At 53.2% G+C, this 25,921-nt stretch overlaps 12 protein-coding genes across 12 annotated transcripts; 10 read left to right on the top strand and 2 right to left on the bottom strand.

The window, feature by feature from the left end:
* Positions 1–232: 232 nt before the first annotated feature.
* PHACADRAFT_259897 (uncharacterized protein) lies at positions 233–1,804 on the top strand. The gene is made up of 7 exons (XM_007398109.1): positions 233–264; positions 322–608; positions 658–851; positions 904–992; positions 1,041–1,190; positions 1,242–1,645; positions 1,699–1,804. The coding sequence occupies exons 2-6, from the start codon at positions 400–402 to the stop codon at positions 1,611–1,613; spliced, it is 1,014 nt and encodes a 337-aa protein (XP_007398171.1). The 5' UTR covers positions 233–264; positions 322–399; the 3' UTR covers positions 1,614–1,645; positions 1,699–1,804.
* A 764-nt stretch (positions 1,805–2,568) lies between these two features.
* Positions 2,569–4,769, top strand: PHACADRAFT_125251 (uncharacterized protein). The gene is made up of 7 exons (XM_007398108.1): positions 2,569–3,038; positions 3,091–3,126; positions 3,191–3,260; positions 3,307–3,829; positions 3,878–3,924; positions 3,974–4,271; positions 4,328–4,769. The coding sequence occupies exons 1-7, from the start codon at positions 2,816–2,818 to the stop codon at positions 4,634–4,636; spliced, it is 1,506 nt and encodes a 501-aa protein (XP_007398170.1). The 5' UTR covers positions 2,569–2,815; the 3' UTR covers positions 4,637–4,769.
* Positions 4,770–6,453: 1,684 nt separating this feature from the next.
* Positions 6,454–7,499, top strand: PHACADRAFT_175911 (uncharacterized protein; the record flags this gene model as incomplete). The annotated part of the gene is made up of 2 exons (XM_007398107.1): positions 6,454–6,825; positions 6,881–7,499. 2 exons carry the CDS (start codon positions 6,454–6,456, stop codon positions 7,184–7,186), a joined length of 678 nt encoding a protein of 225 aa, XP_007398169.1. The 3' UTR covers positions 7,187–7,499.
* Positions 7,500–7,644: 145 nt separating this feature from the next.
* On the bottom strand, positions 7,645–8,861 carry PHACADRAFT_79970 (uncharacterized protein; the record flags this gene model as incomplete). The annotated part of the gene is made up of 2 exons (XM_007398106.1): positions 7,645–8,196; positions 8,250–8,861. Coding segments are annotated over 2 exons (1,164 nt in total), but the record flags the coding sequence as incomplete, so codon positions are not given.
* A 532-nt stretch (positions 8,862–9,393) lies between these two features.
* On the bottom strand, positions 9,394–10,232 carry PHACADRAFT_259891 (uncharacterized protein). The gene has a single exon (XM_007398105.1). It carries the CDS (start codon positions 10,219–10,221, stop codon positions 9,979–9,981), a length of 243 nt encoding a protein of 80 aa, XP_007398167.1. The 5' UTR covers positions 10,222–10,232; the 3' UTR covers positions 9,394–9,978.
* A 2,160-nt stretch (positions 10,233–12,392) lies between these two features.
* On the top strand, positions 12,393–13,229 carry PHACADRAFT_259886 (uncharacterized protein). Its single transcript, XM_007398104.1, has 4 exons — positions 12,393–12,516; positions 12,568–12,664; positions 12,716–12,777; positions 12,835–13,229. The coding sequence occupies exons 1-4, from the start codon at positions 12,399–12,401 to the stop codon at positions 12,978–12,980; spliced, it is 423 nt and encodes a 140-aa protein (XP_007398166.1). The 5' UTR covers positions 12,393–12,398; the 3' UTR covers positions 12,981–13,229.
* A 1,575-nt stretch (positions 13,230–14,804) lies between these two features.
* Positions 14,805–16,373, top strand: PHACADRAFT_175903 (uncharacterized protein). Its single transcript, XM_007398103.1, has 5 exons — positions 14,805–15,014; positions 15,070–15,244; positions 15,299–15,534; positions 15,586–15,920; positions 15,980–16,373. Exons 1-5 carry the CDS (start codon positions 14,819–14,821, stop codon positions 16,046–16,048), a joined length of 1,011 nt encoding a protein of 336 aa, XP_007398165.1. The 5' UTR covers positions 14,805–14,818; the 3' UTR covers positions 16,049–16,373.
* Positions 16,374–17,786: 1,413 nt separating this feature from the next.
* PHACADRAFT_125240 (uncharacterized protein) lies at positions 17,787–19,655 on the top strand. Its single transcript, XM_007398102.1, has 5 exons — positions 17,787–18,196; positions 18,227–18,389; positions 18,455–18,730; positions 18,784–18,947; positions 19,008–19,655. Exons 1-5 carry the CDS (start codon positions 17,939–17,941, stop codon positions 19,128–19,130), a joined length of 984 nt encoding a protein of 327 aa, XP_007398164.1. The 5' UTR covers positions 17,787–17,938; the 3' UTR covers positions 19,131–19,655.
* A 679-nt stretch (positions 19,656–20,334) lies between these two features.
* Positions 20,335–20,820, top strand: PHACADRAFT_186141 (uncharacterized protein; the record flags this gene model as incomplete). The annotated part of the gene is made up of 2 exons (XM_007398101.1): positions 20,335–20,483; positions 20,533–20,820. 2 exons carry the CDS (start codon positions 20,335–20,337, stop codon positions 20,759–20,761), a joined length of 378 nt encoding a protein of 125 aa, XP_007398163.1. The 3' UTR covers positions 20,762–20,820.
* Positions 20,821–21,093: 273 nt separating this feature from the next.
* Positions 21,094–21,523, top strand: PHACADRAFT_197902 (uncharacterized protein; the record flags this gene model as incomplete). The annotated part of the gene is made up of 2 exons (XM_007398100.1): positions 21,094–21,245; positions 21,301–21,523. The coding sequence occupies 2 exons, from the start codon at positions 21,094–21,096 to the stop codon at positions 21,521–21,523; spliced, it is 375 nt and encodes a 124-aa protein (XP_007398162.1).
* Positions 21,524–21,696: 173 nt separating this feature from the next.
* Positions 21,697–22,455, top strand: PHACADRAFT_259880 (uncharacterized protein). Its single transcript, XM_007398099.1, has one exon. The coding sequence runs from the start codon at positions 22,074–22,076 to the stop codon at positions 22,314–22,316; it is 243 nt and encodes an 80-aa protein (XP_007398161.1). The 5' UTR covers positions 21,697–22,073; the 3' UTR covers positions 22,317–22,455.
* An 831-nt stretch (positions 22,456–23,286) lies between these two features.
* PHACADRAFT_259879 (uncharacterized protein) lies at positions 23,287–24,133 on the top strand. The gene has a single exon (XM_007398098.1). It carries the CDS (start codon positions 23,533–23,535, stop codon positions 23,761–23,763), a length of 231 nt encoding a protein of 76 aa, XP_007398160.1. The 5' UTR covers positions 23,287–23,532; the 3' UTR covers positions 23,764–24,133.
* Positions 24,134–25,921: the final 1,788 nt, after the last annotated feature.

Below are 25,921 nucleotides of genomic sequence, written 5' to 3'. Positions count from 1 at the left end.
CTCGTGCTCGTAGAGATTGCGAGCATCTCACAAAATAGACGCAACGCGGGAGCGTGCGAACTAGGAATCAAATCACGTGATCTTCGTTTCCCTCTAGGCGCGCGTTGAGGAATCTGTGCCCGAGAACAACTCTTCCGAGCCTCCATTCGCATGAAACTCGCTCGGGAGTCCGCCATATCTTTCACTCGTGCTCTGCTCGTTATGTCGTCAAAGACAACCTTGTCGACCGTCTCGCCATCTGCGAACTGGCTTGCTCTACAAAAGGTCCGTGATGCTCGACATACAGTTTGTAAACTCCTGTCTAAGTGCTGCCGGAAGAAGAAACTGAAACCGGGCACAAATAGTGCATTTCTTGGATCCCGGAAGAGGCGAAAAATTACTCATGGCCACGCGCGCGAGATGTCTACAACTTCGAGCGTGAGCGAAGTCCTAGCAAAAGCACTCGAAACGGACGCCCACTTCCCTCGCGGCATTGAGCCACCAGTTGCGTCGACGTCTGCTGTCAAAATAGGACTGAAGGATACAGGAGAGTCCAAGAATGGCGAGTCGGTGGATGCGCTGCGAAAGTTGATATTGGGAGAGCTGGCAGCAGTTCCAAGAAAGATAGGGTACGTCTGATCTGCTCGCTCCGGGCACGCCTGGGCTTAAACTCTGTAGTGCAAAGGTGTACGTTGCCATCGACTGCGAGATGGTCGGTCTTGGTATTAAAGGCTCAGAATCGTCTCTTGCGCGTGTCTCTATCATCGATTTCAATGGTGTAGTGGAGTTGGACGAGATTGTCCAGCAAAAGGAGCGAGTCGTTGACTACCGAACAAAGTGGAGTGGCATTCGGCCAGAAGATATGACCAGAGGTGTGTAGTCTATAACTGTCCAGGAATGAGCGTTCAAATCTGTTCGGTACAGCCAAACCGTTTCGAGAAGTACAAAACCGAGTTGCCGCGCTGATTGAAGGCAAAGTACTTGTCGGGCATGCGGTTCATAATGATCTCAAGGTATGCTTACTACCTCTCTCGCCCCCCAACCTTCTCACGCCTCCCTAGGCGCTTCTTCTATCTCACCCCCACTACCTCACAAGAGATACCCAAGTTCTCGCTGCCAAGCACAACGTGGTCAAGAGCAAAAGGCCTTCACTTCGTCATTTGGTCGAGCATGAATTCGGGATCGCGATCCAAGAGGGTGAACACTCGTCTGTAGGTTGAGAGGGCACGCGCAACGCTCGGCTACCCTAACAGGATTCATAGGTCATCGACGCAAGAGCGACCATGGCTATATTTCGATTACACCGCAAGGTATGGGAGAGTAGTAACACGGCAGCGTTCATGCGCAAAAATTTGCTGAACCTGTTCCCTGTCTCCCCTGCCGAGGCGAAGACGCTGGCGGTTGAAGCAAAAGCGAATGACGTTACGTCTCAAGGTGTGGAAGACGGCACCTACGTACGGAAGCGTCAAGCAGAAATCCACAGCCCAGCTTCGGCAAAGGAGATTCTCCAAACCAAGGTTCGCGCGCGAGCTCCTTCATTTCCCCGCGGAGGGCGAAAGGGCATCAGCTCCGGTCTGGCAACGGTCACCAAACGTAGGGACCCGAAGTCGGCATGGTGGAAAGAGCTCAAGTAACCGTCGTGATCGTCATACATTTGTTAAACTCTGCACGTACGGGCTCATGTCCATGTCATACGCATGTATTGACCTCCATTTTCAGTCATATCTACTGTTTACTGCTATTCGTGCCGCTTGGTTTAAGGAGATGAACCCCCATTCACACGGAAGCCACTGTGCTTCGAGCTTGTTGATTGTCGTTGGATACTCACGCCTAAATCGATCACCGGCCCGTACTAAGAATGCTCATCTCTGTGTGGTCCCTCTTCAAGGTAATTCAACAAGTTGCCTATCAACGACTGCTGCTGCATCTCCATATGGGCCCCCTCCATCTTTGAATCTAACTATCTTCGCATACCTCGGGAGCGACACTGCGAAGCTAGATGAGGCCGGCGTTTGAACAGCACACCAGAGCAGGAGAGCGACAACCGTGGCTGAGTCGGACGTTCACGATGCCTGTGGCGCATGCGTATCCGACCGAGTAAGTGTCAACACTACAACGGGTGCGGTGCTGATAGCTCGCTACGCAGGCCTCGGCCCGTGTGGTCTCACGTATGCCAGCGTACGTTCTCCGCCCTAGCGCAGTCGTCGATGCCTATTACATCGCCCGACGTGCTCGTAGGTTTAGTCTTGAGCGCAGGTATCAATGGCATAATCTCCGCCGCCGGTGTAGATCCGGTGGCTCATTGCGCCACGAAGGAATTTCCAACCCTGAAGCATGAGGCACCTGACGGGCTCCGTACACAATGGACCACCAAATTGCGTGTCAATCATTATATTCTGTTGGAATACCCTTACAAATTTCAAAGCGTGATACTTAATCCCGCAACACAGCCTCACCACCACGGAGTGAAGGCCTCGAAAAGGCATTTCGGGGAACCTTGTAATTGATGGAATATTTACGGCTACTTCTTTAGAGCCGAATACATATCCGTCATCCTTCACCGAGGAGGGCCGGCAGCTGTCACGGTACATTCCACTCTATTAGTCCGTGCCATAACTATCAGCGTCTTAACCCATCTCGTGCTCCACTGCAGATGGTCGTAGTCGGATTGCCTTGTCAAATTCACATCCGCCACCGGCAAGCTCTTCATTGACCGTCCATGGAGATCGCGATTGCTTGAGCTTCGTTCAATTAGGATGTCGAGTAGCGGGCCGCAAGGCTTGTGGAAGATATAAAAGCCTCGGACGCAGAGCCCATCGCTACCACATTTCTTCTCATGCCGGACGAAAAGAGCGTCGCACTTTCTGCCTCAGGCACCCGCGACCCGGCTACACCTTCACCGACGCTGTCCCCTTGTGCTCTCGGTGAAGGCACAGAAGGATGTCGGTGTCATGACTTCTTCTTCCTTCCTATCCCATCAAGACTGCGGTACGACCCCTCGAAGCCGCCGCAGTTGACTCTTGCGCTCAATATCATGTTCGCTGCAACGACCACCATCTGTGAGTAAGATGCTGCCCCCAAGTTGTGGATTGTGTACTCAACGCCGCTCAGTCGTGTCCACACTGTACTATTGTCAACCTATGCTGAGTGGGTGGCTATCTCCGCACCTTCCATGCCACCTAGTACTGACGGACATTTTGTGGGTCGACAGTCGAGTTAGCGCAATCATTTGATGTATCATACAACCGCGTGTCCAACATCCCAACACTCATGCAAGCCGGGTGAGTGGCACCGCTTGCATCACAACGTGTATTAATCGCTCGCTAGCTACGCCGCAGGGCTGCTTCTCATCGCCCCTCTTGGCGACTTGGTCTACCGACGTCCCCTCATCCTACTTCTAGGTGCCACGACGTCCGCGCTGATGCTCGGCAGCGCCTTCACCATGAACTTTATCGTTTTTGAGGTGATCTCCGTCTTCGCTGGGATGTTTAGCTGCGTCTCGCAAATTCTCGCTCCTCTCACGGCAGATCTCGCCGCACCAGAACGCCGTGCCTCCGCATTGTCGATCCTCATCGCTGGCGTCCTCCTTGGTATTATGTGCGCGAGGATTGTTGCCGGTATCATCGCCGAATACGCGTCGTGGCGGGTCGTGTACTACGTAGCCGGCGGTCTCCAGGGCGCCACGGTGCTGGCGCTATACTTTGTTCTCCCGGATTATCCGGTCAAGAACAAGGGTCTGTCGTACTGGAGCATCCTCTTCAGCATGGCGAAGTACTGCGTGACGGAGCCGCAGCTGATTCAGGCTGCGCTAGTCAGCATGGTATCCATGGCGTGTTTCAGTAACTTTTGGGTGCGTGGCCCGCCACTGTCTTCCCTCTCCCGATTGACTCGCTTCAAGGTCACCTTGACATTCTTGCTCGACGGCCCCCCTTATTACTACTCGACGTACGTACAAAACCGCATCTCTTTGTGACGTCACTCAGACCAGTCGCAGACTCGTGATTGGGCTCTTCGGCCTCGTAGGCGTCTTCGGCATCGTGCTCGCCCCTTTCGTCGGTCGTGCGATCGACCGGCTGTTACTACCGTGGACCTCTGCGGTCGTCGCAACTGTCGGCCTTCTCGTCTTCCAAGGAATACAAACCGGCGCAGGTGGTATCAACATCGCGGCTGTCGTCATCGTGTGCTTCGGCATCGACGTCTTCCGCCAGTTCCAGCAAGTCTCTCTAAATACGATCATTTTCGACATCGAGCCTTCGGCGCGGTCGAGAATGAATTCCGTGGTGCAACTCTCGGTACTTGTCACAACATCTCGTTTGGCCAACTCACATTGACTGGACTTGTTCTGCAGGTCTTCGTCGGGCAAATCATGGGCACAGCAGTCGGAACAGAGGTCTTCCTGAAGGACGGCTGGAGACCTGCGGCGGCGCTGTCCGTCGGGTGGTCGGGGTTCACCCTCATCGTGCTATTGCTTCGTGGGCCATACTGTAAACGGTACACGTGGTTTGGCTACGATGGCGGCAGGGGTCTACGGAAAAGTAAAACAACTTGCGGCGAAAAGGATGAACCAGATGCAAAGGCAAATAGCTCTGAAGTCAACACTCGGGTTGGTTCGCGGGAATACGTTGTAACCTTGGAGGATAAGGTATTAGATGTGTAGTAACTAGTGTTGTAGATCTACGCTTGCGATCGCCCCGTTAGATACGGGCTGGAGAGCGCACCATCTTACCTGCTTCGCTGTGATTTATTGCTTTTGTTATGGATCAAAGCCTCTGGTTGCCAAATTTATTTTGCGCTCTCAATGTCGCTGATGGCACTGAACGTTTGAACAATGAAAATTTCCGAGTAGCATCGTCAGACGCAGGTTCTGGCGTCAGGAGCGTTCGGCGCCTGTGCTGCTTGTTTTCAAATTATGGGGAGATGTGTAGTGAACGTCAGCTACATTAATATTACAATTTCCCCTACCAAGATTAATCTCGAGCATCAAAAAGGCATATGTACATCTCATTACATATCAGCTTGAGATTAAAGGTGCTCGCCGTTCTCTAAGTCGTGACCCTCCTCCGTGATATGAGCCTTATCCGACTCAGCACCTGCCATACTTGCTCTTACCCTGAACACGTCCTAGACTCGCCAGCCCGCTCGGCAAGCTCCGTGCCGGTTTCCCTATCACCAAGCCGAAGCATCTTACCGCAAAACCGAAGATCGTCTGCTCGACTCCAATTGCGTCTTGATCTGCCCGTGGTTGTCGTCCTTGCTATCCATTAGGATTCTCTCTGTGCCGCAATGAGTAAAGACAAGGCAGCGAGGAAGGAATCGGCTGAATACGGGCTATAGGAGTAGTTAGTGTCGCGCTGTGCCGGAGAGTGTAGCTTACTGATGTCAGTAAGTAACGGTCATAAGGCTGTAAGTAAAAGATTTAAGTAAGTTAAAGGCGTCTAATCTGTAGTAAGCCACAATAATCAAATGTAAGTAAAGCTTGTAAGTTACAAGGCAAGGTCACAGTTGTCAGTTGTTGTCCAGCTTAAATTTACAGTTCCACAAAAGCATCACTGTCAGTGATTATTAAAGTATCCATGAGGAATAATGCTGGGCGAGACAATATGCTTTGGACAGCAAGAGACCCGTGGAACAATAGAGCATCAATATACATACTCTAAGTAAGGGGCATGAAGCTATATTCCGCTTTGCGGGCATGCTTGTCAGGAATGTGAGTTACTAGCGAGTCATATTTGACTTTATTTCTCAGCATTGACCAGGGATCACGAGCTTGACTCTTGGGAAAGAACGTTACGAAACACCCGCAGGTAGTGACTCACGCCACGAGCGTTATATGTGGCGGACTTCTGTGGTAGGAGTGCGTTGGGTAGGCTCTGTTTCAGTTTGTTGCCTCCTCTTGAAGGTAATGTCATCCGAAACGACACGATCTAGGCGGCCAGGTACCTGCTTTATAAATCTATGGACGAGAGTGCAGAATACATACTACCACCACCCAGCTCGTGCGGAGAATGTCTTTCAGTTCAATAGCTGACTTCTATTTACGAGACTACGTAGAACGTTCTGTCCAATAAGAATGTCTGCCCCTAAATGTCTGTGGCAACACGGGCCGTGTAACTGCTTTGGCACCCCTCGACGCTGGAGGAGCTATCTCTGTCAACTCTAGACAAGAGCAGCCGCCTAGCGCAAAAAGGAAGCGGACCCTTGGAGCGATTGAGACCTCTGTCCAAAACGGATTGTGTCGTTGTCCCGCGCGATCCTCCGCCAGCAGAAGCCTGCTGTTACACAGAGAGTCGTCACCATCCAACATCCTTACATCATCGACTCGGGATGTGGTATATAGCCTCGAAGATCCCGCAGAAGAGTTTGGCAGAGTTTCCCCCTCACACGACAACTGCAGTAAGTCTCAGCATGCTCTCAGCCGCCGTCCGTGCGTCCTCACTTCGCATCGCAAGATTTCCTCAATCCATATATCGTACTATGTCCTCAGCAGCGAAGTCGACGAACACGCTCCCGACGGACTCGTCGCTCCCCGGCGAGCACTTCGAGATCCGCCAGACGCACACTTCAGACGACTACCATCCGGATCCGTCCAAATCGATTAAGCTCCCGCCGAATCGGCAGGCGTTGCTCGACGACATCATCGCGCTCTACTCGTGCCAGCCGACGCGCCGTCGCGTCGAGCGTTACACGTCCGACTGCGTCTATGACGACCAGTTCGTGTACGCGAATGACCGGTACAAGATGGCCGGGCAATGGTTCGCGCTCCCCAAACTGTTTAAGGCGAGCGTGAATGAGGGGTATGAGGTTGTTGTGAATGAGCCAGGCTTGATCCAATTCAAGAACGAGCAGGTGAGCTTGGCGATTCTACTTTCTAGACTTCTCTGACACGCCTGTTGCCCTGAAGACTTGGACGTTCCCCGGCGGCGTTAAGTCCACCACGATAAACGCCATCGTTTCGTTGTCGCTTGATCCCTCAACCCAAGACTCCGACTTCATCCAAGTCAAGTACCACAAGGATCAGGCCAACCACAAAGACTATTCGCACACCGGTCCGGGCTTCGCGTTCAAGAAATGGCAAGCGGATAAGGTGGCGGGCATGATGGATAGCGAGGAAGTGCAGTATTTCAAGAAGGATGCGCGTGATGAATACCATGAGGATGTTAAGACGTACAAGAGCGGAACCGACCAGGCGCCCAAGAAGACCTTCTGAGCTAGTGGTCGTTGAATCCATATGAGACCACCCGTACTTTCTATTCTTCATCGCTCGGCGACTCTGGTATTATTTGGTATATCTTGACCTCGTCCTGTATACCTCCCTGAACAATGAAATGGATAGATGAATTCCTGTCGATTGTCACGGATATTGCCTTTACTGACCTCAACGCTAACTAGCTTGTCTCCAATCAAATGAAGGTCGCTGTCTGGAGAGAACTCGGGCAGATGCGACAGTGTCTTCTCCCGGTAGGGCAGCGAAAAGGAGAACGTCGACGCGAACAAGTGGGCGCCGCCAGCGTGCGTTAGCTCCGACGTGCCGCAGAAGGTAGTGTATCCCTCGACTTCGCTCTCAAAGCTCGAGATCTTGGGCTCTGTCATCCTGCGCTTGTATACCTCCTTCGCGAGCTCGCGCGGAGAGAAGTCGACGATATACCGCGGGAAGGCATACCATGGACCGACACCCTTCTGGCTCCGCCGCACCTCGCTCGTCCACGACCCCACCTCGCCATTAATCCAACGTGTGTGCTGCATCCATTGTTTACTTTCCACGACTCTGGTTTCGTACGTGCTTCGCTCCGCGATCGGCAACGAAAAGTACAAGGACAGTTCGTGCAGAAAGAAGCGGAGGGGTACGAAGAAACCGGCGTCGCGCAGCTGAGACAACGTGCTATGGATGTATACACGGAGCATTATACTCTCGGGGCTCGTTAGCAGATACCCCATGCTTTCGTCGACGGACCATACTTGATGTGGGCTCGATGGCGTCATTAGCATGCGCACCTCACCAGCACGCGTATGCGGCAGGCGATACGATGCGATGTGCGCCGTGGGGCGTGTGTTGTCGCCGTCCACATCGCGAAGGGGGAGGTTGGTATCGATGGCGTGTACTCCGATCGTGGGTGTCTGATCGGTTCGAGAATAGTTCGCAAGGAGGAAGCAGGTGGGGGAGATGAGCACCGCGGGGTCGCCCCAGATGTATGGATCGGAAGTGGACGAACTGAAGCTCTGCGATGCGCGTCAGTGTGCTGTCGAATTATCCAACCAAGGGTCGTGCCTACAGCTAACTGCTCGCTTGACGTCCAATCAAAAACAACAATCTCTGTGAAGTGGTGGATCCCGCTTGCAATACTGACGGCAAGTGTGGGTCCGTAAACTTGCACTCTGGTGTAATGCGGCCTCGTCTGAACCCTCTCTGACAATCTGAATCGGATCATCCTTTGCTTAGCTTGCAGGTGTGTAAGACCTGTACGGAGCGACAACGGCACACAGCTGAAGTACAGTGGCGCATCGCGAGAGTTCGTCTCGGAGCGCGGCGCGCGTATCACGGCGAGGTCCTGAGTAGGGTCGACACATAAGATGGCGCTCTCAGTCACGGGCAGAGTGACACGCCAGGAGAGTGTTGGCGGGCCCGGCGTAGACGTGATGATGCTAACATCCAGAACTGTATCCTCCCGGTTAGTGTCGTAGTAATCAGAGTCTCGTTCAACGTCGGCTATGCGTAGCAGGATGCCGTGGCGCACGGGCCAGTAAGAGAGGTGTTTGAAGGAGAGCGTCTGCACGAGCTCGAAGGCCGCAGCGCCCTTCCAGACTCGCTGCGCATCTGCAAGCATGCGCTGCCGGATAGCAAGGCTGCAGCGTGGGTGAACATGCTCGTCGGTGTACCCCGATAATCCAAGGTCGAGGATATAGATCAGCAGCGGCGAGGTAGTGATGATATCGTGAAAGAGGCGGCATGTCTACAGTGGCGATGCGTCACTTCGCACCATAGGAGACATAAAACACGCACCAGCTGCCAGTTGAGAAGGTCCTCAAAGCTGCATAGGCTGAAAACTCGCTCTATCAGCTCGGCAGGAAGGCTCTGCAGAGTCATGTTTGTGTGTGGGATGTTCGTGGTTATGCTGCACACACGAGGCTTCCCGGAGTCCGGTCTTCGGTCGTGATGGCGTTCGGAGAGCGGGGGTAGGATCAAAGTGATCGCCGGACCGAGAGGGCCCGCGTTCAGCGTTTCAACGTCAACATTGGTCCTGACCACAACCCTCGACTTGCACCCAACATGGGATGAAGAGGTAGCTGCGCCCCGCAGTTCTCCTTTGTCTCGCTCGACATCAACCTCATGGCACTCGTCTCTCAGCTTTCTTCCTGTCTGTTGCTGGTCTCAGATGCCATAAGCAGGCACCGATAGGTGCGTCCCTTGACGCGATCGCGTTGAAGGATACGTTTCCTGACTAGCTTAAAGAGCCGTCTATCAGGCACATCGCATGCGGCGTCACGGGTCACGGATTGGCTCATGTTTGCAGTCCCGACTCCCAAGCTGCTAGACTGTGCGCTGCGCACCACATCCAACTGTCGTTCTGATTGTTGATCCTGGCCTAGGCTCGCCTGACTCAGCTCATGACTGCCCGGACAAGTTACAGTTCGCGAATACAGCAGACCGGAAGCATTTGAGTAACGGGAGCATTCTGAAGCCAGGTCTAGACAGTACAAATGTAAGTCATACCGTATCCCTCAATGCAATTCAACCCGCGATGAATTACCTAGGCCGCTGAACACTCCTGCCGCATCGGCCTGAAATTTTTTGGGGGCCTGTTCGGACGGTACTTGCGGACGATGTCCCATGGTGTCTAGTTGTACCGCCAAAGCCAAGGTTACGCATTATTGCCGCCACCTCATAGGAAGGTCACCTGTTCGATAGAACATACATCTACCTCCGACTGTTACGGTACTATCCTTACTCTATTTCAGCACTTTCTCCGTCGCCATCTTGTTTCCAAATACTGGCAAGGAGCGTTATGCGGGAAAAGAACGCGCTGACTCGTGCTTAAAGCCGGATCTGGACCGCACCCATAGTGACACAGCGACCCTTCGCGTCTCATTTTGAGCCTGCGCGAACTCCGGATCCTCGGGGCTCCGTAATGGCGCCTTATTGCTAGCGCGGTGTTGTCTGAGATTCTCGGCGAGGCGACCGTGCAACCTAAGCTCAAAGCTTGTAAGCAGCAGCGAGCAGTGCAGAATAATCTTCATCCGTGACATAAACGAGTAGGTATAGTAATCCAGCTTATTGAAGATACCTTGCTCACTGAAACCTTGTAGATGAGATGCCCGCGGTGGCAGCGTCAGCATTCTGACTATCTCAGCGCGCGCTTTGTTCTCCGCGGTGTCACATGCAGAGCCGATTGGAGCTCCGCAACCGTGTGTACGGCGTTGCCTTAAGGAGCGTGAACGTCATGCCAAAGCTTAACAATATGAGAAGCTCGATGACACAAGTGGAACACGCTGCAAAGGGCCGTCATAGTTCTGCAGCGACCACTCATAAAGTTCAGGTGAGTTCTACTCGTCTCATGTAATGAAACTGAATTCAGTTACTTCTGGTCTCGTAGTACGGAAGGTCATAAGACCTTAGCCCGCCATGTATGACCGCACCATGCTCGAACCGTGCATTTTCACTCTCTGAGGCCTGTGCGACAGCTGCCCAAGCCGACAGCTGGCACTAACCCGCGGAAAATACCGTGCTCTTGCGACACACGCTGTTCAATGACAATCGACGAAGCGTGTCCGGCGCAGCTGTACGTACATCCCATTCCTCGTTCTGCACCATCTGTTCGCCCTGAGTCACTCCGCCGTGTGCTGTCTTCATGTCCCCTCTCACTCCCGCCGCTATGAGACACACGCGGTCTGCCGACCAGCATGTTTCGCATTTTATACCATCAGTTACCCTCTTTTCTGCTGAAAATGCGGAGCGCCGAAGCCTTTCGGGGTCTGCGGACGCTGACACAGGTGAGGGTAAATCCATTCTAGACCCGGCATCTCTGTCTCGAAATCTCTGGAGATTGCCTCGGAGTCTTCCTGCTCACCCTGTCGTTGCTCCGCCATTGGATGTACATAATCTAGGGTTTCGAGCTCAAAGGTGTTGAAGCGGCATTACCGGCATCCTGTTTGTAAGTGATCTCACAAGCTTTTCATTGATCATCGCATTGACTCCGCACGAAGCCGCCCAGGATTCCTCGCTGTGGTCACAGCATTCCGTATCTTTCTTCCTTCGCGACGTGTGAAGAGCATTATTCTTTGCGGCCAAAGGCATCATTGTTTCTTCTCTTTTGATTGCTCCACGATTCCGACAATACCCCGTCCACATGCAGAGGTCCCTCGTTCCTTGTCCGTCCCATACCACCAGCAATGCTATCTGGAGCCTAGACCCCTTCTGCGCCGCGTGCAAATCGATACTACGCATGTGCAAAGGAAGAAGGTATATGCTCAGCTTCATCCGCGGTTCCGCCCGGGCCTCTTGGGTGTTTTGATCCGTAGCGGACCACGTTCCTCGGGGGCGGTTGTAATTCTGGGGTGCATGCTATGGTTCCAATATCTAGTCCGTATCGTCTGGGCATTGCCGCAGGAATTGTCCGAAGTATGGAACGGACGACCATTCACTCCGCTTTCCGTTCTAGACTTTAATCTCGACCCTCAGTCTGCTTCACGCCTCTCGTACCTGCACGAGCGCGCAGCCATGCGGCTGTGGCATGTTCGGGATGGCAGTGCACTCGGCAAGCGGCGGCAACTAGACATTCGTCGTCCCCGACACTGTCGCGGATGATAACCTCTGAATGTACGTTAATCCCGTCGCTTATGCGCTATATGTCGCCATTTACTTCAAAGATACCGCTTTTCGAAGGCATACGTCGCGACGACTATTGTATCGTGCTGGGCAAACATCCCATCAAGGACGTAATACTCGACGTCGGGCGCTTCCTCTCAATGGCACGGGCACCGGCGCTGACCTCGTACGGCCCTGCACGAGGAATTATGAGCGGCCCTTTTACAATACCTGGCGTCTTCACTTTCATGCCCTAACCCACCATGCTGTACGTTTCCACGATCCCCGGCGTTCCGTCCTGCCCGCGACGTTGCCGAGTAGGTGCTGCCTCACCCTGGCCAACGCCTGGTCGACTCGCGCTCATGCTCAGTCTGGTGCGAGCCATCAAGGAGGGCACCGTTCCCCTTATTGGCCCTCCCGCCCGAGCGATCAAATCTCACTCGGCCAGCCAATGCAAGTTCGTGAACTCTACAATCTGCCGTGCCCCTGCAGGCGTATAAAATCTGCGTCTACATCCCCGTCTCCTTCCAACGCCACTCAGGCAATCTCCCCGTTCTCCACCTACCCCACCTCCCCCCCTCTCCCCCCCCTCTCCTCACAATATCGTTAAATTGTCAACATGCAGTTCTCCACTCTTGTCATTACCCTGTTCTTCTCAGTCTTCATGTCGCTCTTCGTTGCCGCTGCGCCGCTCGAGGAGCGCAGCATCAATATCTCCGGCGAACACTCGGGTGACGGTAAGTGGTCTGTTTCGAGGAACTGTCCTCCTTCTGACTCGCGCATGGCAGGTACCTACTACGCTACAGGTCTTGGCGCATGTGGCATCTGGAACAACGACGATGACCACATTGTCGCCGTCGGCCACGACCTCTTCGATAACTACCCGTAAGTCTTGTGCTCTCTTAAATGAGCGCTGTGCCAACAATCTTTTGTTAGTGGGTACACAGGCACTAACCCCAATGCGAACCCAATTTGCAACAAGAAGCTTACCGCCAATTGTGAGTACAATGTTGACTGCCGTGGGAAGAGCATTGTTACTAAGATGAATTTTGCAGACAATGGCAAGTCTGTGACTGTCACGGTCGTTGATCGCTGCGTAGGGTGCGGGCCCTGGGACCTTGATTTCTCCCCCGCGGCGTTCACGAAGCTGGCGCCCGAGTCCGTCGGCCGCCTGGAGAGCGTCGAGTGGTCCTTCGACTAGATCCCATCCCCCTCTCCATCCCTCATGGGAACATCGAATTTCTTATTTTACCTGGGTACACATGACTGACTAGAGCTTGTTGTAAAATTATCTGTTGTAGAATATTCCCGGAGGTCCCGGAGGCCGCATCGGGTGTAGATTTAGAGCTCGGGATGTGTCTGCATTTGGCAACCAATGGCTTTAGATTGTAACATAGACAAACAAGCATGTAACTTGATAGATTAGATTGTGATACATATTCGTTCAAGCCATCTTGTAGGACAGTCGGGCCTTTTGCTTTGCAGTTTGTCTAGACATCCTCCGCAACACTCGGATGCTCCAAGGTGCTGACGCTCACAGCCGTGAGGCACGAATTACCTGCTACAAAGCCGGGAAACAACTTCCTTGACTTGGTGTTCCTGGAGGCAACTCACGAGGCTGTTTCATGGCCGGCTAAACTTGAATGTCGCGCAAGCGCGCTGATGAGCCTCGACGCTCGACGCCCCCACGTTCCTGAGCGCGACGTGCGTGGCACCGTTCTCTCAGCCCCTTATCAGCATTTTTCTGCCATATCGTTGTAACGTGTGAGCATAGCATCAAGCTCCAGCCATCTCGATCCGAGGTGCGTGTCTCCACCTCCATTATAGCTAGTGAGACTCCTGCGTGTGGGCTTGAAGCCGTCCTGCCTCTTGTACTTGTATAGGGAAGGCGTGTTCGACTTACTTCCATCTGGGATTTCAGTCAATCATCCAGAGGAGTCTTTTCTCCCAACACTCCGCAGAATCTCATCATGAAAAGAGAGGAGAGCTCAGGTCAGCCCGCCACGAACGAGCATGCATGCATGATGATCTCGGGATGTAGCCCGGCCCCCGGGACGCCGTTTGTATCATATTCACCCGCTCTTCAACGTTTCAGCTGCGGCTGAAAATCCCGAGATTTATTGAGCCAGGTGCTGCACTCCACTCGCAGATTACCGAAATGCACAGTAGTCTCCGTTTCAGGGCAATGAGCAAGCGGGAGGGGCAGAGTACTGTGATATGTATCCGATTTATAATGACTGTTAGTGAACTTTGAAAGTCCCGTTGGAGTACTTACTCTCAATAAAGGAGAGTCCGAACTCCGAAAGCCTTAATATTATGATTCGCTAATCGCGGGGAAATCAACTTACTGATCGAGGAATTAGGGCTTGACTCGGAATTCGACGCTCGCCGAGCGTGTTTATCCTCACGAGTGGCTGTCTACGCTCACCCAGCTACCACTGAACTTTGCTCGACCCATGTCAAGAAGGTGCTCGACATATTCTACCCGCGCATACAAGGTCGAGCAACCAGTCACTGCCCAAGCCCTCATCAATGAGCCCCACTCCCAGCTTGAATGTAGCTACCGCGAGAATGCGCTCGAGCGCAGGAGCCCAGAGCTCAGAAGTCAGCCGACGTGAAACAATATGACAGGGCAGCTCGGATCCGGGTCCCTCGAAAAGAAGCTGGCTGGACGCCTACTGGATCCAATATCACCTGCTCGATCGCTTGCTGAAGTACTCGGCCTTTAGCCTGAGGCTTGGCTATGGTTAAGATGCCTTGTTGACTTCAACTCATGCTGAGTGCATTCGCACCATTAGGTCAGCGTAGCGTAATAATGCTGACGTCGGCGTCCGCCAATGTGTAAGGCCCGCCGCTTCTCCTCAACCTTCTTTTCCGTAAGGTGCTCTTCGCCGAAAGATAGCGTGTTAATGTGGGGCTTATCAGGGCAAGCTTACGAGCGACTGCTAGTATTGGTACGCAGCTGGGGACCCTCCCATATAAGCTCCAACCCGGACCAGTAGATGGTGAGGCAAGTCCCTATCCTGCTTGGGTTCCATCATGGCTCAGCCAACTACAGCTCAAAAGACTGCGGTTCCACGCCCTTTGCACGCCGATCTTTGTGGGCGGACCGTCGTCGTGACGGGTGCAAACACAGGTATCGGTCTAGAAACTGTAAAGCACTTTGCCAGAATGAACCCCAGCCGCCTCATTCTCGCGTGCAGGAGTGAAGACAGAGGACGCACTGCCCTGCAGAGTCTGCAGTTAAGATTCCGTTCCTCCTATATTTCACCGACAACTTCGATTTGCAGACGTTAAGGAGAGTACGGGATACTTTGCCGAACTACAGCTCGTCGACTTCAGCGAGTTCTCCTCCGTGATAGCGTTCGCGGCGAGACTACGCGATGACCCCGTCGACATACTCGTGGCGAATGCAGCCGTCGCTATGCTTGCATACGAACTGACCAAAGATATCTGGGAACAAAGGTACGGCCGCACTCGTAAATACACCCCCTGAAGACTTACAAAGTGTTACACCAGCCTACAGATTAACCATCTATCGACAGCATTGATATCTTTCTTGCTTTTGCCAAACTTGATTAGGGCTGCGCAAGAACATGGGACGCGGTCTCGCCTTGTGATCGTATCGAGCGACGCGCACCTCCGTGCAACTTTCGATCAAACGCTCAGGTCGGCGCCCAGTATCCTGAAAACTCTGAGCAACAGAGAGTACTGCACACCAGAAGTGATGGATATGAGGTATCAGCACACCAAGCGTGCGTGCATCTCTCGCATCTTCTCCTCAGCTTTCTGACATACCCTACCAGTGCTCAATGTCCTCTTCGCCCGAGCCATCGCGGAGCATCTGCCGCTTGCGACGCCCGTGGTACCCGTGGCAGTCAACCCAGGGTTCTGCTTCTCCGAGCTCCGCCGACATCTCCCTCCGGAAAGGCTCGCTGTGCAGAAGATGCTGGATGAGACCATCGGTCGCACGTCGGAGGAGGGTGCGCGCCAGCTTGTTTGGGCTGCACTTGGTCCGGACGGCAAGGAGAGCGAGCGCGCCCTCGAGCTGAGAGGCGCGTATGTCTCGACCGCCGCTGTTGGACAGCCCGGTGAGTATGTGCTCAGTGAGGAAGGGAATATTGTGCAAGAGAGGATCTGGGTGAGCCTTTCAATGCGGGTGTTCGTTTCTGGTCTGGCATTTGCTGATGTGGGTGACAGAAGGAAACGATTCACTACTTGTCAGAGATTTCGCCTAAGGTACAGCAGATCGTCAAGCAGCTCCTTTGATAGATCTTTTAAGTTTGCATCCGTCAATGCATCCGCGCATTGCAAAATGAGAGCTGCTTGCAAATTGAAGCGGAATAACAGACCTACAGACCCACGCTACGTTTCGATGATCTTCTTCGCCAGATGCCACAATATGCACTCATTGAAGGGCGACTGAAGCTTGGTTTGATTCACGAGCTGAAGCCCAATTGCATTATAGATAGCGACCTAGGTAGACTGGATCAGCGTTCCGTCTTTCATTCGATAAACCTCAGCTGACATTCCGCTCATTCGTAGCAATTAGGCCGACACTTAGGGCTCCGAGTTCTATGGCCTACATATGAGTTAGGAAAGTCAGATAGGGGCCAAATAACCGGAGTTTTGGCGACACATGCCCTCTGAAATGCAAGACGGAATAGAGCGGTGCTTACGCCCTGGCCCTGGGATTCGGCCCGGACCATGGCAAGGTTCACCCAGTACGATGTTATCTGGAACTATCAAGATAAGATGAGAACCATATGGTAGTGGGGCAGAGCATAGTCCACTCGCACCTCTTTGGCCGGGAGATTCGTTTCCAGCGGCACTTGAGCGAACTGCCAGTCGGCGTTAGCGGAAATCTTGATACGGTCATCCATAGATACAAACCGCTTTCTTGAACACCTCGCACGCTCTAGGGTCCAGCCTTGGGTTATCCGTGTATGCATAATATCCATGGGACCGGGAAGCCTCCCTGGAGGGCTGACGTCAGCAAGAGGCCAGACCGCCTGAGCGCAGCGTTGAGGAGACGGACGTCGAGAATAAGAGATGTCCTGGCAAGACGCAGATAATGTAACCTACGAGGCGACCACTGTCGTCTGTGGCTGTGAAGACGTCGGCCATTCCAGGAACAAGCACGATGCCACCAATCATGGCGCGTGCGAGCATCGGAAGCAGCGTGATATCGGTGCCAGTCAAGGCGATTGTGAGGTCGTCTGGAGCAGCGTTAAACTATAGAACCAAAAAGTTTTGTGTGTGCAGGGAGAATTACCTTGGGTCAACAAGGAAGATAAGATATCCGACGCGTCTTGGACGAATGATTCTGCGATCTTATGTGTTAAGTGAGCTGCAGAGGCTATGCTAATTCCGGGACAAACCATCCGGGCTATCTAGGCGTTGCACGTGGAACTTCAAGGACGTCATTCCGCCCCAGCCGAGAGTACAGGCGAAGAATAGCAGAATAGTAGTGCAAAAGCCAGGACCGGGGCTAGCAGCAATCAGCAGTACTGACAAGAGGAATGAGGGGACGGAAAGTCCTATGCCCGTACAGTCGCTCAGTTTTCGTAGCCGTTTATATCTCCTGACTCAGGCGTCGAGTTGCCATCTCGATGCGATCTTCATCGGACATGCCTGCCACTGAGAAGAGGCCACGGTCAGTAAATCAGCGCCCAGGCCAGAAAATTTACAGGATCAGATTGGGCGGCTTATAGACGAGTATACGTGCCCGCAGTCCAACGAGATAGTTGTCGTTGAAGGTACCGTATGTCGTACCGCAGTGGACGCTGACTTGAAGGCAAGGTTCGAAGTCAAACGTTCGGGCCTGTCCAGATTCGGCAACCTAAGCCTTCTAAACATAACAATCACAAACATAGACGCGGGCGGTGGCAGCTCATTCTTACCGACCAACGGCCAACATGAACGATCAGTACAGGTCAAATGTATCTCACACTTGAAGCTCGAGATTCGACATGAAACTGATCATATTATACTAGTGTAGTCCTCTCTTTGATTGGTCGACTCGATGTTCGATTCGAAGCTCACAGCTACCCTCAATGATGTCATCCTGGGCCACCATGTTCAAGACTGGACGTAGTCGTTGTGCACCCCATAGCCTGTATTTCATCCTCTTTCTTCACTATCATCACGCGAACTATCATGCCTGACATCGTCACTTCCAACATCCCTGAGCGTATCGGGCGCGCAAACCAAGTCGACCCTGGTATCCTCAACTTCCTCAAGGCGAACAACCTCAGACTTGGCGGCAAAGAACCCTTCACTGACGAGCGCCGTCATCACACAGAGGTGTTGGCTGTCGAACCACCTCAACACCTCGTCCATGTCCGCGTTGAGCCGCTCATCGTCCGAGGACCAGTCGGTGACTTCAACGTCAGATGCTACCATCCCTCCGACAAGGTCTCCGGCACTGCCAAAGCCGCCAAGGAGAAGGGTGCCGCGTTCATCTATATCCACGGTGGAGGGTGGACAGTCGGCAGTCTGCCCGAGTTCGACACCTTTTTCCGCATCATGGCAGAGGAAAGCGGCGTCCAGGTGTACGCCATCGAATACCACCTCGCGCCCGAACATAAGGTAGAGCAATATTTTCTTTGTGGCTTGTGCTCTAATGCATACTCGCCTGACCCCCACTATGGTATCCAACTCAGCTTCTCGAAGTCGAAGCGACCCTTCGCTGGCTCCACCAGAACGCTTCCAACCGCAGCGTCGACCCCAACCGTATCTCCGTCGGAGGTGATAGTGCGGGTGGAAATATGGCTGCTGTTACGGCTCTTCGGATGCGCGAACTCAAAGGCCCCAAGATCGCGCTCCAGGTTCTTATCTACCCAGAGGCAAAGGTGCCCTTCGAGACCCTCGCTGGCGCTGAGAACTGCACCGGTCTCTACCTCGAGACTCAAGGCGTTCTCTTGTTCGCTTGGAATGTACTTCCTCAGGGTACGACCTTTTTTTCCAGCCTCATTGAGTCACCGGCTTACAGTCGAGCTTAGGCAAGAACCACACCGACTATGATATCACGCCTCTGTTGGCCGACAAGACGTTGCCCGAAGGACACAGAAATCTCCCGAAGGCTTTCATTATCACGAACGGCTTCGACCCTTTGCGTGATACCGGCTTCGAGTATGCCAAGAAGCTGAAGGCTGCTGGAAACGAAGTAAGCACTACTCGCTTAATTGACTCATCTGACGCATGTGCTCATGCATGGATAACCGAGGTTCTATACGTTAACCACGAGGATTTGACTCACGGCTTTATCCAATTCACCAAATGGAGCAAGCGCGCGATGGAAGAAACCGTTGAGCTCGCCAGAACTGTAGGAAAGGAGTTGGCAAATTGAGGACGATAAGCTTCGCTTTCCTCTGGGCTCTTGCATGCATGTCACTTCCCGTTAGCAGCCATTACAAGCCGTTGTCTCATTTGCTGCATGATTAGGAACGAGTAGCAGTTATCGTAATTGATTTCCCACGTCGCCGCGGCCCCGTGCCCCCATCCCAGTTCCACTCGCATCACATTCATGCCCCGGAACCAGCATAGGCCCCGGCCATGCGTATCCCGATTCCCCGTGTCATTCCTTAGTGATGATTGCGTGACGGGCTCAGAGTCGCTGACATCATTATCAGTGCGTCTAGCGGATTGCCCGTATATAAGGGAGCCAAGCCCTCGCGTCAGTCTCGACTGTCATCAGTTAGCAATCATGTCAATGTCCGCCGCTGAGAAAGAGTACACTGGCGGCTGTCACTGCAAGAAGTTCCGCTACAAGCTTACGCACCCGGAGTTTGAGAACGGAGAGCGCGAAGTCGAGGCTTGCACCTGCAGCCTTTGCACGCAGAAGGGAGCGATCTGGTCGTACGTCCGACGCACTACGGATTCTCGACTTAACGCTCACGTAGTCTGCAGGGATAATATTCCGGACAGCAAATTCTCGCTGACGCAGGGGAAGCTCGAAGAGCTGACTCTCTACCAGTTCCATAAGAAGAAGTTCAAGCACTACTTCTGCCCGGTCTGCGGGGTCCAGATCCTGATTACCCTGACAGACGAGCAGCTGCACTGCATTAATGTCCGCTCGGTGGATGGTGTGGATGCGGACAAGCTAAAACTCAAGGTGTTTGATGGGAAGAACCTGCTGTGAACCAAGAAAATATATACATGTGTTGGCTACTGTGTTCTGAAATGATAGTTCAAGCTCAAGACTCAAGGCTTTAAGTCCGACCACGGACAGGCCGATGCTGCAAGGGTAAGCCAGGGAGCCCTTTTGAGACCAGGTGACTCTGAAGAAAGCACTACAGTTGTCATAATGAGGTCTTCCGCGCTGGTGTACTTCCCGAAAGCGCCATGAAGCTTTAGCTTGGCGTCCCACTTGCGTCGGAGCCGCGCTTTGGGCCCACGTTTTGTGGCATGCCCACGTAATAAGAGCACCTCGGGACTGTCTTCCCCGATGAACTTCGGAATCGCGGATAATGTTACCACTGCGTCTAGTGAAGTGCACATATATTAGAGAGCCAAGTGCTCGCGTTGGTCTTGGTTATCGCCATTTCGCAACTATGTCAGCATCCACCGAGAAAGAATACATCGGTAGCTGCCACTGCAAGACATTCCGATACAAGTTCGCGCACCCGGCATTTGAGGACGGGCAGCGGGAGATCGATACTTGCACCTGTAGCATTTGCGAGCAGAAAGGGGCGATCTGGGCGTAAGTTACGTGCCTCGGATACCCTATGCGATGCTCACGCGGTCCTCAGCATGGTCCCCCAGGACAAATTTGCGCTAACGCAGGGGAAATTCGAAGAGTTGACCCTCTACGAGTTTCACAAGAAGAAGTTCAAGCACTACTTCTGCCCCGTCTGCGGGGTTCAGATCATACTCACCGTGCCAGACGAGCAGATGGTCTACGTCAACGTCCGCACGACGGATAGTGTAGACGTGGGCAGGCTGAAGCTCAAGGTGTTTGATGGGAAGAATCTGTTATGAGCTTCGTGAGCGACATGTATTGCCTATACTCCTTGAAAGACAAGCCAGGGTGCCTCGATAGGAGCAAGTGACTCCTCGGGGGAAGATTCACGAGCGCAAGGCGTCGGTACCGAAGCGCCACGGCTGCACGCGCCAGATCATGAGTCATTTCGCTACACGCGACGTGTAACATGGACCGTGCGAGGCACGCGTCCAGCAGACCAAGGAGCGAAATTGCAATAGAGTGACAGGTATCCACTAGCCCTAACACGCGAATGCTTCTGGGCGCATATAAGCGATCCTCACCCTCAGGATCGAGTATCACGACATCTTGTGCATACCCTCGAACTACAATGGCTTCGGAGACCGCTGCAAAGAAATACACGGGCGGATGCCACTGCAAGCGGTTCCGCTACAAGTACACTCACTCGGCGTTTGAGAATGGTGAATGCGACGTCGGTAACTGTAATTGCAGTGTGTGCAATATGAACGCGTTGCTCTTCATGTACGCGGGTTTACGGGTCTTCTTTCATCTCGAACTGACATGATGAGCGCTGCAGTTATGTTCCCGAAACATCGTTCGAACTCACTTCGGGAAGCGTGGAAGAGCTCACGCGCTGCACGTTCAACACGAAGAGCTACTATCACCACTTTTGCCCCACCTGCGGGACAGAAATCATCGGAAAGACGGGAGGCAAAGTTGGGATCAATGTACGCATGGTGGACGGGATCAGGCTAGAGAAGCTGAAATTGAAGCCCTTCGATGGAGCGGCCCTATTGTAGCACAGCTCGCTAGGAATGGATATGTCCTGTGTTATGACTAGGTATCGGCGTCGGGAAAACCGGCAGGTTCGATTGCAGTCGACTCCGCAATAGACGGGCTGATGTTCATTCATCAACGCGGGCCGAATCGTGCATATCCTGATTATGATGGTCCATGACGGGAGCAAGTGACTCACCAAGGGAAACGGCCGCTATCCCGGGTATACATCAACGGCTAGCCTACGAAGCACACTCGAAATTCGGGCTCTCGCAAGATCCCAGGACGCGATGAGCCTCAAGCGTATATAATTGGCATCTGTTCGTCAAAGGATGCTCAGTCTCGCAACAACATCCCTTCTACCTTTACCTAGTTCACCATGTCCTCTCAATCATCAGCAAACACCAAGGAGTACGCCGGTCATTGCCACTGCAAGAAGTTCAGCTATACGTTCCCGTATGCCCAATTCGAAAACGGCGAACAAAACGCCCTCAGCTGCAACTGCTCCATCTGCACGGCGAAGGGGTTGCTACTCCTGTAAGCCTTCAAGCAGTTTCCTAGCGGGCGTCGAGAATGACCTGTTTGTCTTTCAGTCGAATCCAGGAGAAGGACTTCAAGTTCACGTCCGGAAAGCTGGAAGAGCTCACCCGCTACACGTGGAATACAGGCAAATATAGCCATCACTTCTGCCCTGTATGTGGGACAGAAGTCGCCGTGACGCACGACGACCTTGTCGTCGTCAACTTGCGCACAGTGGAGGGTGTTGACTTGACCAAGTTGAAGCTGCAGTACTTTGATGGTGCTAACCTCCTGTAATACAGCGAGGGGAACGTCGGCAGATGATCTGTGATTTTCCTGCTCGGAAGGATACGATCATGATTACTTACCGGACAGGATGTTCATGTATTTCATGGTTCTTGCGCGCTCGAAATCACTGTTATAATTGGTTTCTGGCTGGGTTTGAGTGCCGCCGCAGGTTGTGGGTATCGTGTCCGGTGAGTCTGTGAACCAGTTACCGCGACTAAGAGCTATAGAACATGACTAAGCTCCAAGCGAAAGCAATGCGGCGCCCGCATACCCCATGTGCGAACGCGACTGCGGATGCTTCCGCAGTGAATGGGATGAGCAACATGCGCTGGTACCTGAGGACCTAAGTTATCCATGATGTAAGTCTAACCTCAGACTTCGATCGGCTGCCCATCACCGCGCGTCCATGACGAGGGAGATGTGACGAATGACACTACTGAACAATGCGACCAAGTCGTGCGAGACATTGCAATAAGGCCAGAGATGCAATATTGTAGGCGTGCCGAGGGCGAAGACAACAGCGGTTAAATGCCCTGCAACCCAGAATGCCTAAGAATAAGCGTATACGTTCATACTACTCACCTTGCCGTGGGTCCGTGTGGCGGTCTGCCAGGCCGGGTACACGTCAAAGGTGTCGGCCATGGCCGCGGTCGTCCTACCACAGTTCAACGAGCGAGCCCCAACAGCACCTGGGCGTAAGGTACCTGTCCAGGGTGGCTCAGCGCATGAGCTACAACCAGCCGCATGTTACTCACCATACTTACAAGGCTCAGCACGCCAGAGTAGCGTTCAGAACTGGGAAACTGAACCAATAGCCACCTTGAGGATACACGAGCATACGCTGCTAGGCATTCAGCAGGACCTCACAGTTCTGTTGACGTCAAGTAAGATTATTCAGGACTGTCCCGTCCATGCGATGACTGGCGAACACGGTGCGCAAGAAATACGCGTGCAGTCACCAACTGCAAGCCGTTCCATACGAAGGGTGAGATTGTTATTGAATGCGATCGCAGTTTCTGCAAAACAACTAAACATCTAAGCGCGGCTTTAGTGAGAAGATGATTCACTTCAGCTGAGACTACGTATACGGTGAAGGTGGGTCACGGTCTATCATGGTGGGGAGTGGCGTATCTTAGACCGCATGCTCGCATAATGCCGCCCTGAACACATAAATACAGGGATCGACTTAGCGAGATACCGATACGGAAATCCACACCTTTTGTCAATGTCCAGCTCTACATCGTCCCACGCGTCTCCCCAAGGACCTGACGGCTGGGCAAGACGCATCGATATTAAAGAGTACACCGGAGGATGTCACTGCAAAAAATACCGTTTCGACTTTTCACACCCGGCGTTCGAGAACGGGGAGACGAAGGTCATGAGTTGCAACTGCAGCATTTGTAATCAACATGGTTTACTGAATATGTACGTGCTACACGCCATGCGCAGGTTCTAGTGGAGGATGACTCACTTGTATTGTCCCGCAGCTATGTTCCTGAGTCCTACTTCAAATTCACTGCAGGGGACCCCGACCAGCTGGCTTCCTATCAGTTGCCAGGCAAACCAACTACGCATCACTTCTGCACAAACTGCGGGAGCAACATCATCGTCCGCAGCGAAGGAGAGGTTGCTGTCAACGTGCGTGCAGTAGACGACGTAGATGTGAGCAGGCTGGATTGTATCCACTTCGACGGGAGGAACAATTTATGATGAGTCAGGATGGGACACTGTCGAAACAGTCACGGGGGGGTAAATTTGGATAGCAAATGTTACATGAAAAACAAGACTGAGCGAGTAGCACTTGGATTCTGCATGTTGGGGATGTTGCGAACTTCGAAGTCGAAGTTTGACGGCGCAGCGCGCTGGAAATGTCTGTCAACCCTAACCATTAAAAAATTAGGTTAGGGGTATTATCACGTGCTGACGCGTCGAGCGCTTTTATTCGCACTGCAGGTTTGGCGGCGCCGGCCCCGGCGTTGTTCCACCCATCGAGCTCGATGCCGAGCAAGACTCGCTCTCAACTCGCTCTGGATGAACACGATAATGGCGCCTCTAGCTCTTCGATGGCTGAAGCAACAAGAGTGTTTTCACACAGCCCCGTGGCGACGAAGGCGGCGGAAGCTTCGTTACATGCGGACGCGGCCATGAATGACGAGAACAACTCTCTCTTTCTACCAGCCAAAAGGTCATCCTCGACTGCTGCAGGAGAAGATGGAGAGGGACTACAGGAGCGGGTGGTGAAGCGTGTCAAGCACCTTCCAGGTGTAGACCGTCCAGGCGAGTCTTCGAACTACGGGAGCCCCCTTCACGCGAGTGCCGCTCAGCCACTGGCGTCGACGTCGTCCGATTCGAAGAGGTCGTTATCCACAGATTCTGCTCCTTCGCCTAAATTAGGCTTTGTCGATATAGCTCTTACCCCTCGAGCTCGCTCAATACCTACGGATGGTCCGATTCCTCATCTCGACCTCACGAGAGTGCCTCCGTCTCCGTGGCGGTCTCCGTCCAAGTCGAAGGGAAAGGAGATAGTTAGGACTACATCTATACCTCCCGCAGACGTCCCACAGGATGTAACTGCCGCCAGCCGGCGTGACGCCGACGGCGACATACGTATGGACGAAGGCTTGAGTACGTACGTGCTTCAATCACCTCGTCCATGTCCGGTGACGCTTGTCACAGGTATTGGATCCGATATACGTCTAGCGTCACCGCGTACTCCTGCGCCCGCTCTGTCTGTAGAGCCGAAGGAAAATTATCTCGATATTGAAGTGGCTGTCAAGGCACATGATGGTCAGGCAGGCTTGCCTTCTCAAGTTGATCGAGCATCTTCGCATACGAGGACACCTTCTTCTGCCAGCCGCTTGCCTCGACCGTCTGCCGCAAAAGCTACGGCGTCGTCTGTGCAGCAGACCCTTTATCAAGCTTTCACGTCCGGACCGCGTTCTACAGCTGTGCCGCCTAAAGGTTTGAAGGCCAGGATGAAGCCTAAGAATCCTTCGAACTCAAGTACGCCCACAATGTCCAGCCAGTCTACGCCCACTCCGAACATATCTCAGACCGAAAGCTCTGAACCCGCTATGGTCCTGAAGTCGAAGCCAATAGTGGCCACACAGCACGCAAAGGTTTCGACATCCTCTACTTCTGCCACCAGCTCGAGAACTTCCGCCAGCCCTCTCGGAAAGCCAAGATCTAAGACTCCAGCACTCGCTCCGAGAGACAAGACCCCTAGTTCTTCTTTTCCGATGACACCTAGTCTTGCGCTAACGTCTTCGCTCCCGAAGACACCAGCGACTATTCGACAGCGCTCGAAGTCCGCGGGACCTTCGACTACGAAGATCCCGGCACGAGCGCACGTCCCCATGCATGATGATGCTGAAGAGCGCGGACGTTCGAGGGCTCCGCGCGCTGCAAGCATGAAGTCGATATCATCAAGACCGAATTCTCCGGCGAGGGTTCCTTCTCCTCCGAGTACGGTTACCTCTGTTACCTCCGAAGCAAGATCACCGGAGCCCATCATTCATCCCCGCGGTCGCTCCCCTACTCCTCGAGGTCGATCGTCGATGCCTTCCACTCCATCGAGGTTGAGCTCGTTATCTCCTCTCACCGGCGAGTCGCGC

This window comes from Phanerochaete carnosa (assembly GCF_000300595.1).
Source record: "Phanerochaete carnosa HHB-10118-sp unplaced genomic scaffold PHACAscaffold_7, whole genome shotgun sequence".
NCBI classification, from domain to species: domain Eukaryota; kingdom Fungi; phylum Basidiomycota; class Agaricomycetes; order Polyporales; family Phanerochaetaceae; genus Phanerochaete; species Phanerochaete carnosa.
This window is presented reverse-complemented; position numbering and strand designations above follow the sequence as displayed.

Coding starts and splice junctions, on each gene's coding strand:
- PHACADRAFT_259886 (XM_007398104.1), top strand. CDS start 12,399: ATGCAGTTCTCCACTCTTGTCATTACCCTGTTCTTCTCAGTCTTCATG. Junction 12,517..12,567: donor CGGCGAACACTCGGGTGACG/GTAAGTGGTCTG, acceptor CGCGCATGGCAG/GTACCTACTACGCTACAGGT. Junction 12,778..12,834: donor CAAGAAGCTTACCGCCAATT/GTGAGTACAATG, acceptor TGAATTTTGCAG/ACAATGGCAAGTCTGTGACT.
- PHACADRAFT_259879 (XM_007398098.1), top strand. CDS start 23,533: ATGTCCAGCTCTACATCGTCCCACGCGTCTCCCCAAGGACCTGACGGC.
- PHACADRAFT_175903 (XM_007398103.1), top strand. CDS start 14,819: ATGGCTCAGCCAACTACAGCTCAAAAGACTGCGGTTCCACGCCCTTTG. Junction 15,015..15,069: donor AGGACGCACTGCCCTGCAGA/GTCTGCAGTTAA, acceptor TTCGATTTGCAG/ACGTTAAGGAGAGTACGGGA. Junction 15,921..15,979: donor TTGTGCAAGAGAGGATCTGG/GTGAGCCTTTCA, acceptor TGTGGGTGACAG/AAGGAAACGATTCACTACTT.
- PHACADRAFT_259897 (XM_007398109.1), top strand. CDS start 400: ATGTCTACAACTTCGAGCGTGAGCGAAGTCCTAGCAAAAGCACTCGAA. Junction 609..657: donor GCAGTTCCAAGAAAGATAGG/GTACGTCTGATC, acceptor TAAACTCTGTAG/TGCAAAGGTGTACGTTGCCA. Junction 1,191..1,241: donor AAGAGGGTGAACACTCGTCT/GTAGGTTGAGAG, acceptor CAGGATTCATAG/GTCATCGACGCAAGAGCGAC.
- PHACADRAFT_259880 (XM_007398099.1), top strand. CDS start 22,074: ATGACCTGTTTGTCTTTCAGTCGAATCCAGGAGAAGGACTTCAAGTTC.
- PHACADRAFT_125240 (XM_007398102.1), top strand. CDS start 17,939: ATGCCTGACATCGTCACTTCCAACATCCCTGAGCGTATCGGGCGCGCA. Junction 18,731..18,783: donor TTGGAATGTACTTCCTCAGG/GTACGACCTTTT, acceptor AGTCGAGCTTAG/GCAAGAACCACACCGACTAT. Junction 18,948..19,007: donor TGAAGGCTGCTGGAAACGAA/GTAAGCACTACT, acceptor TGGATAACCGAG/GTTCTATACGTTAACCACGA.
- PHACADRAFT_125251 (XM_007398108.1), top strand. CDS start 2,816: ATGCCGGACGAAAAGAGCGTCGCACTTTCTGCCTCAGGCACCCGCGAC. Junction 3,127..3,190: donor CTATTGTCAACCTATGCTGA/GTGGGTGGCTAT, acceptor GTGGGTCGACAG/TCGAGTTAGCGCAATCATTT. Junction 4,272..4,327: donor ATTCCGTGGTGCAACTCTCG/GTACTTGTCACA, acceptor CTTGTTCTGCAG/GTCTTCGTCGGGCAAATCAT.
- PHACADRAFT_259891 (XM_007398105.1), bottom strand. CDS start 10,221: ATGTCACGGATGAAGATTATTCTGCACTGCTCGCTGCTGCTTACAAGC.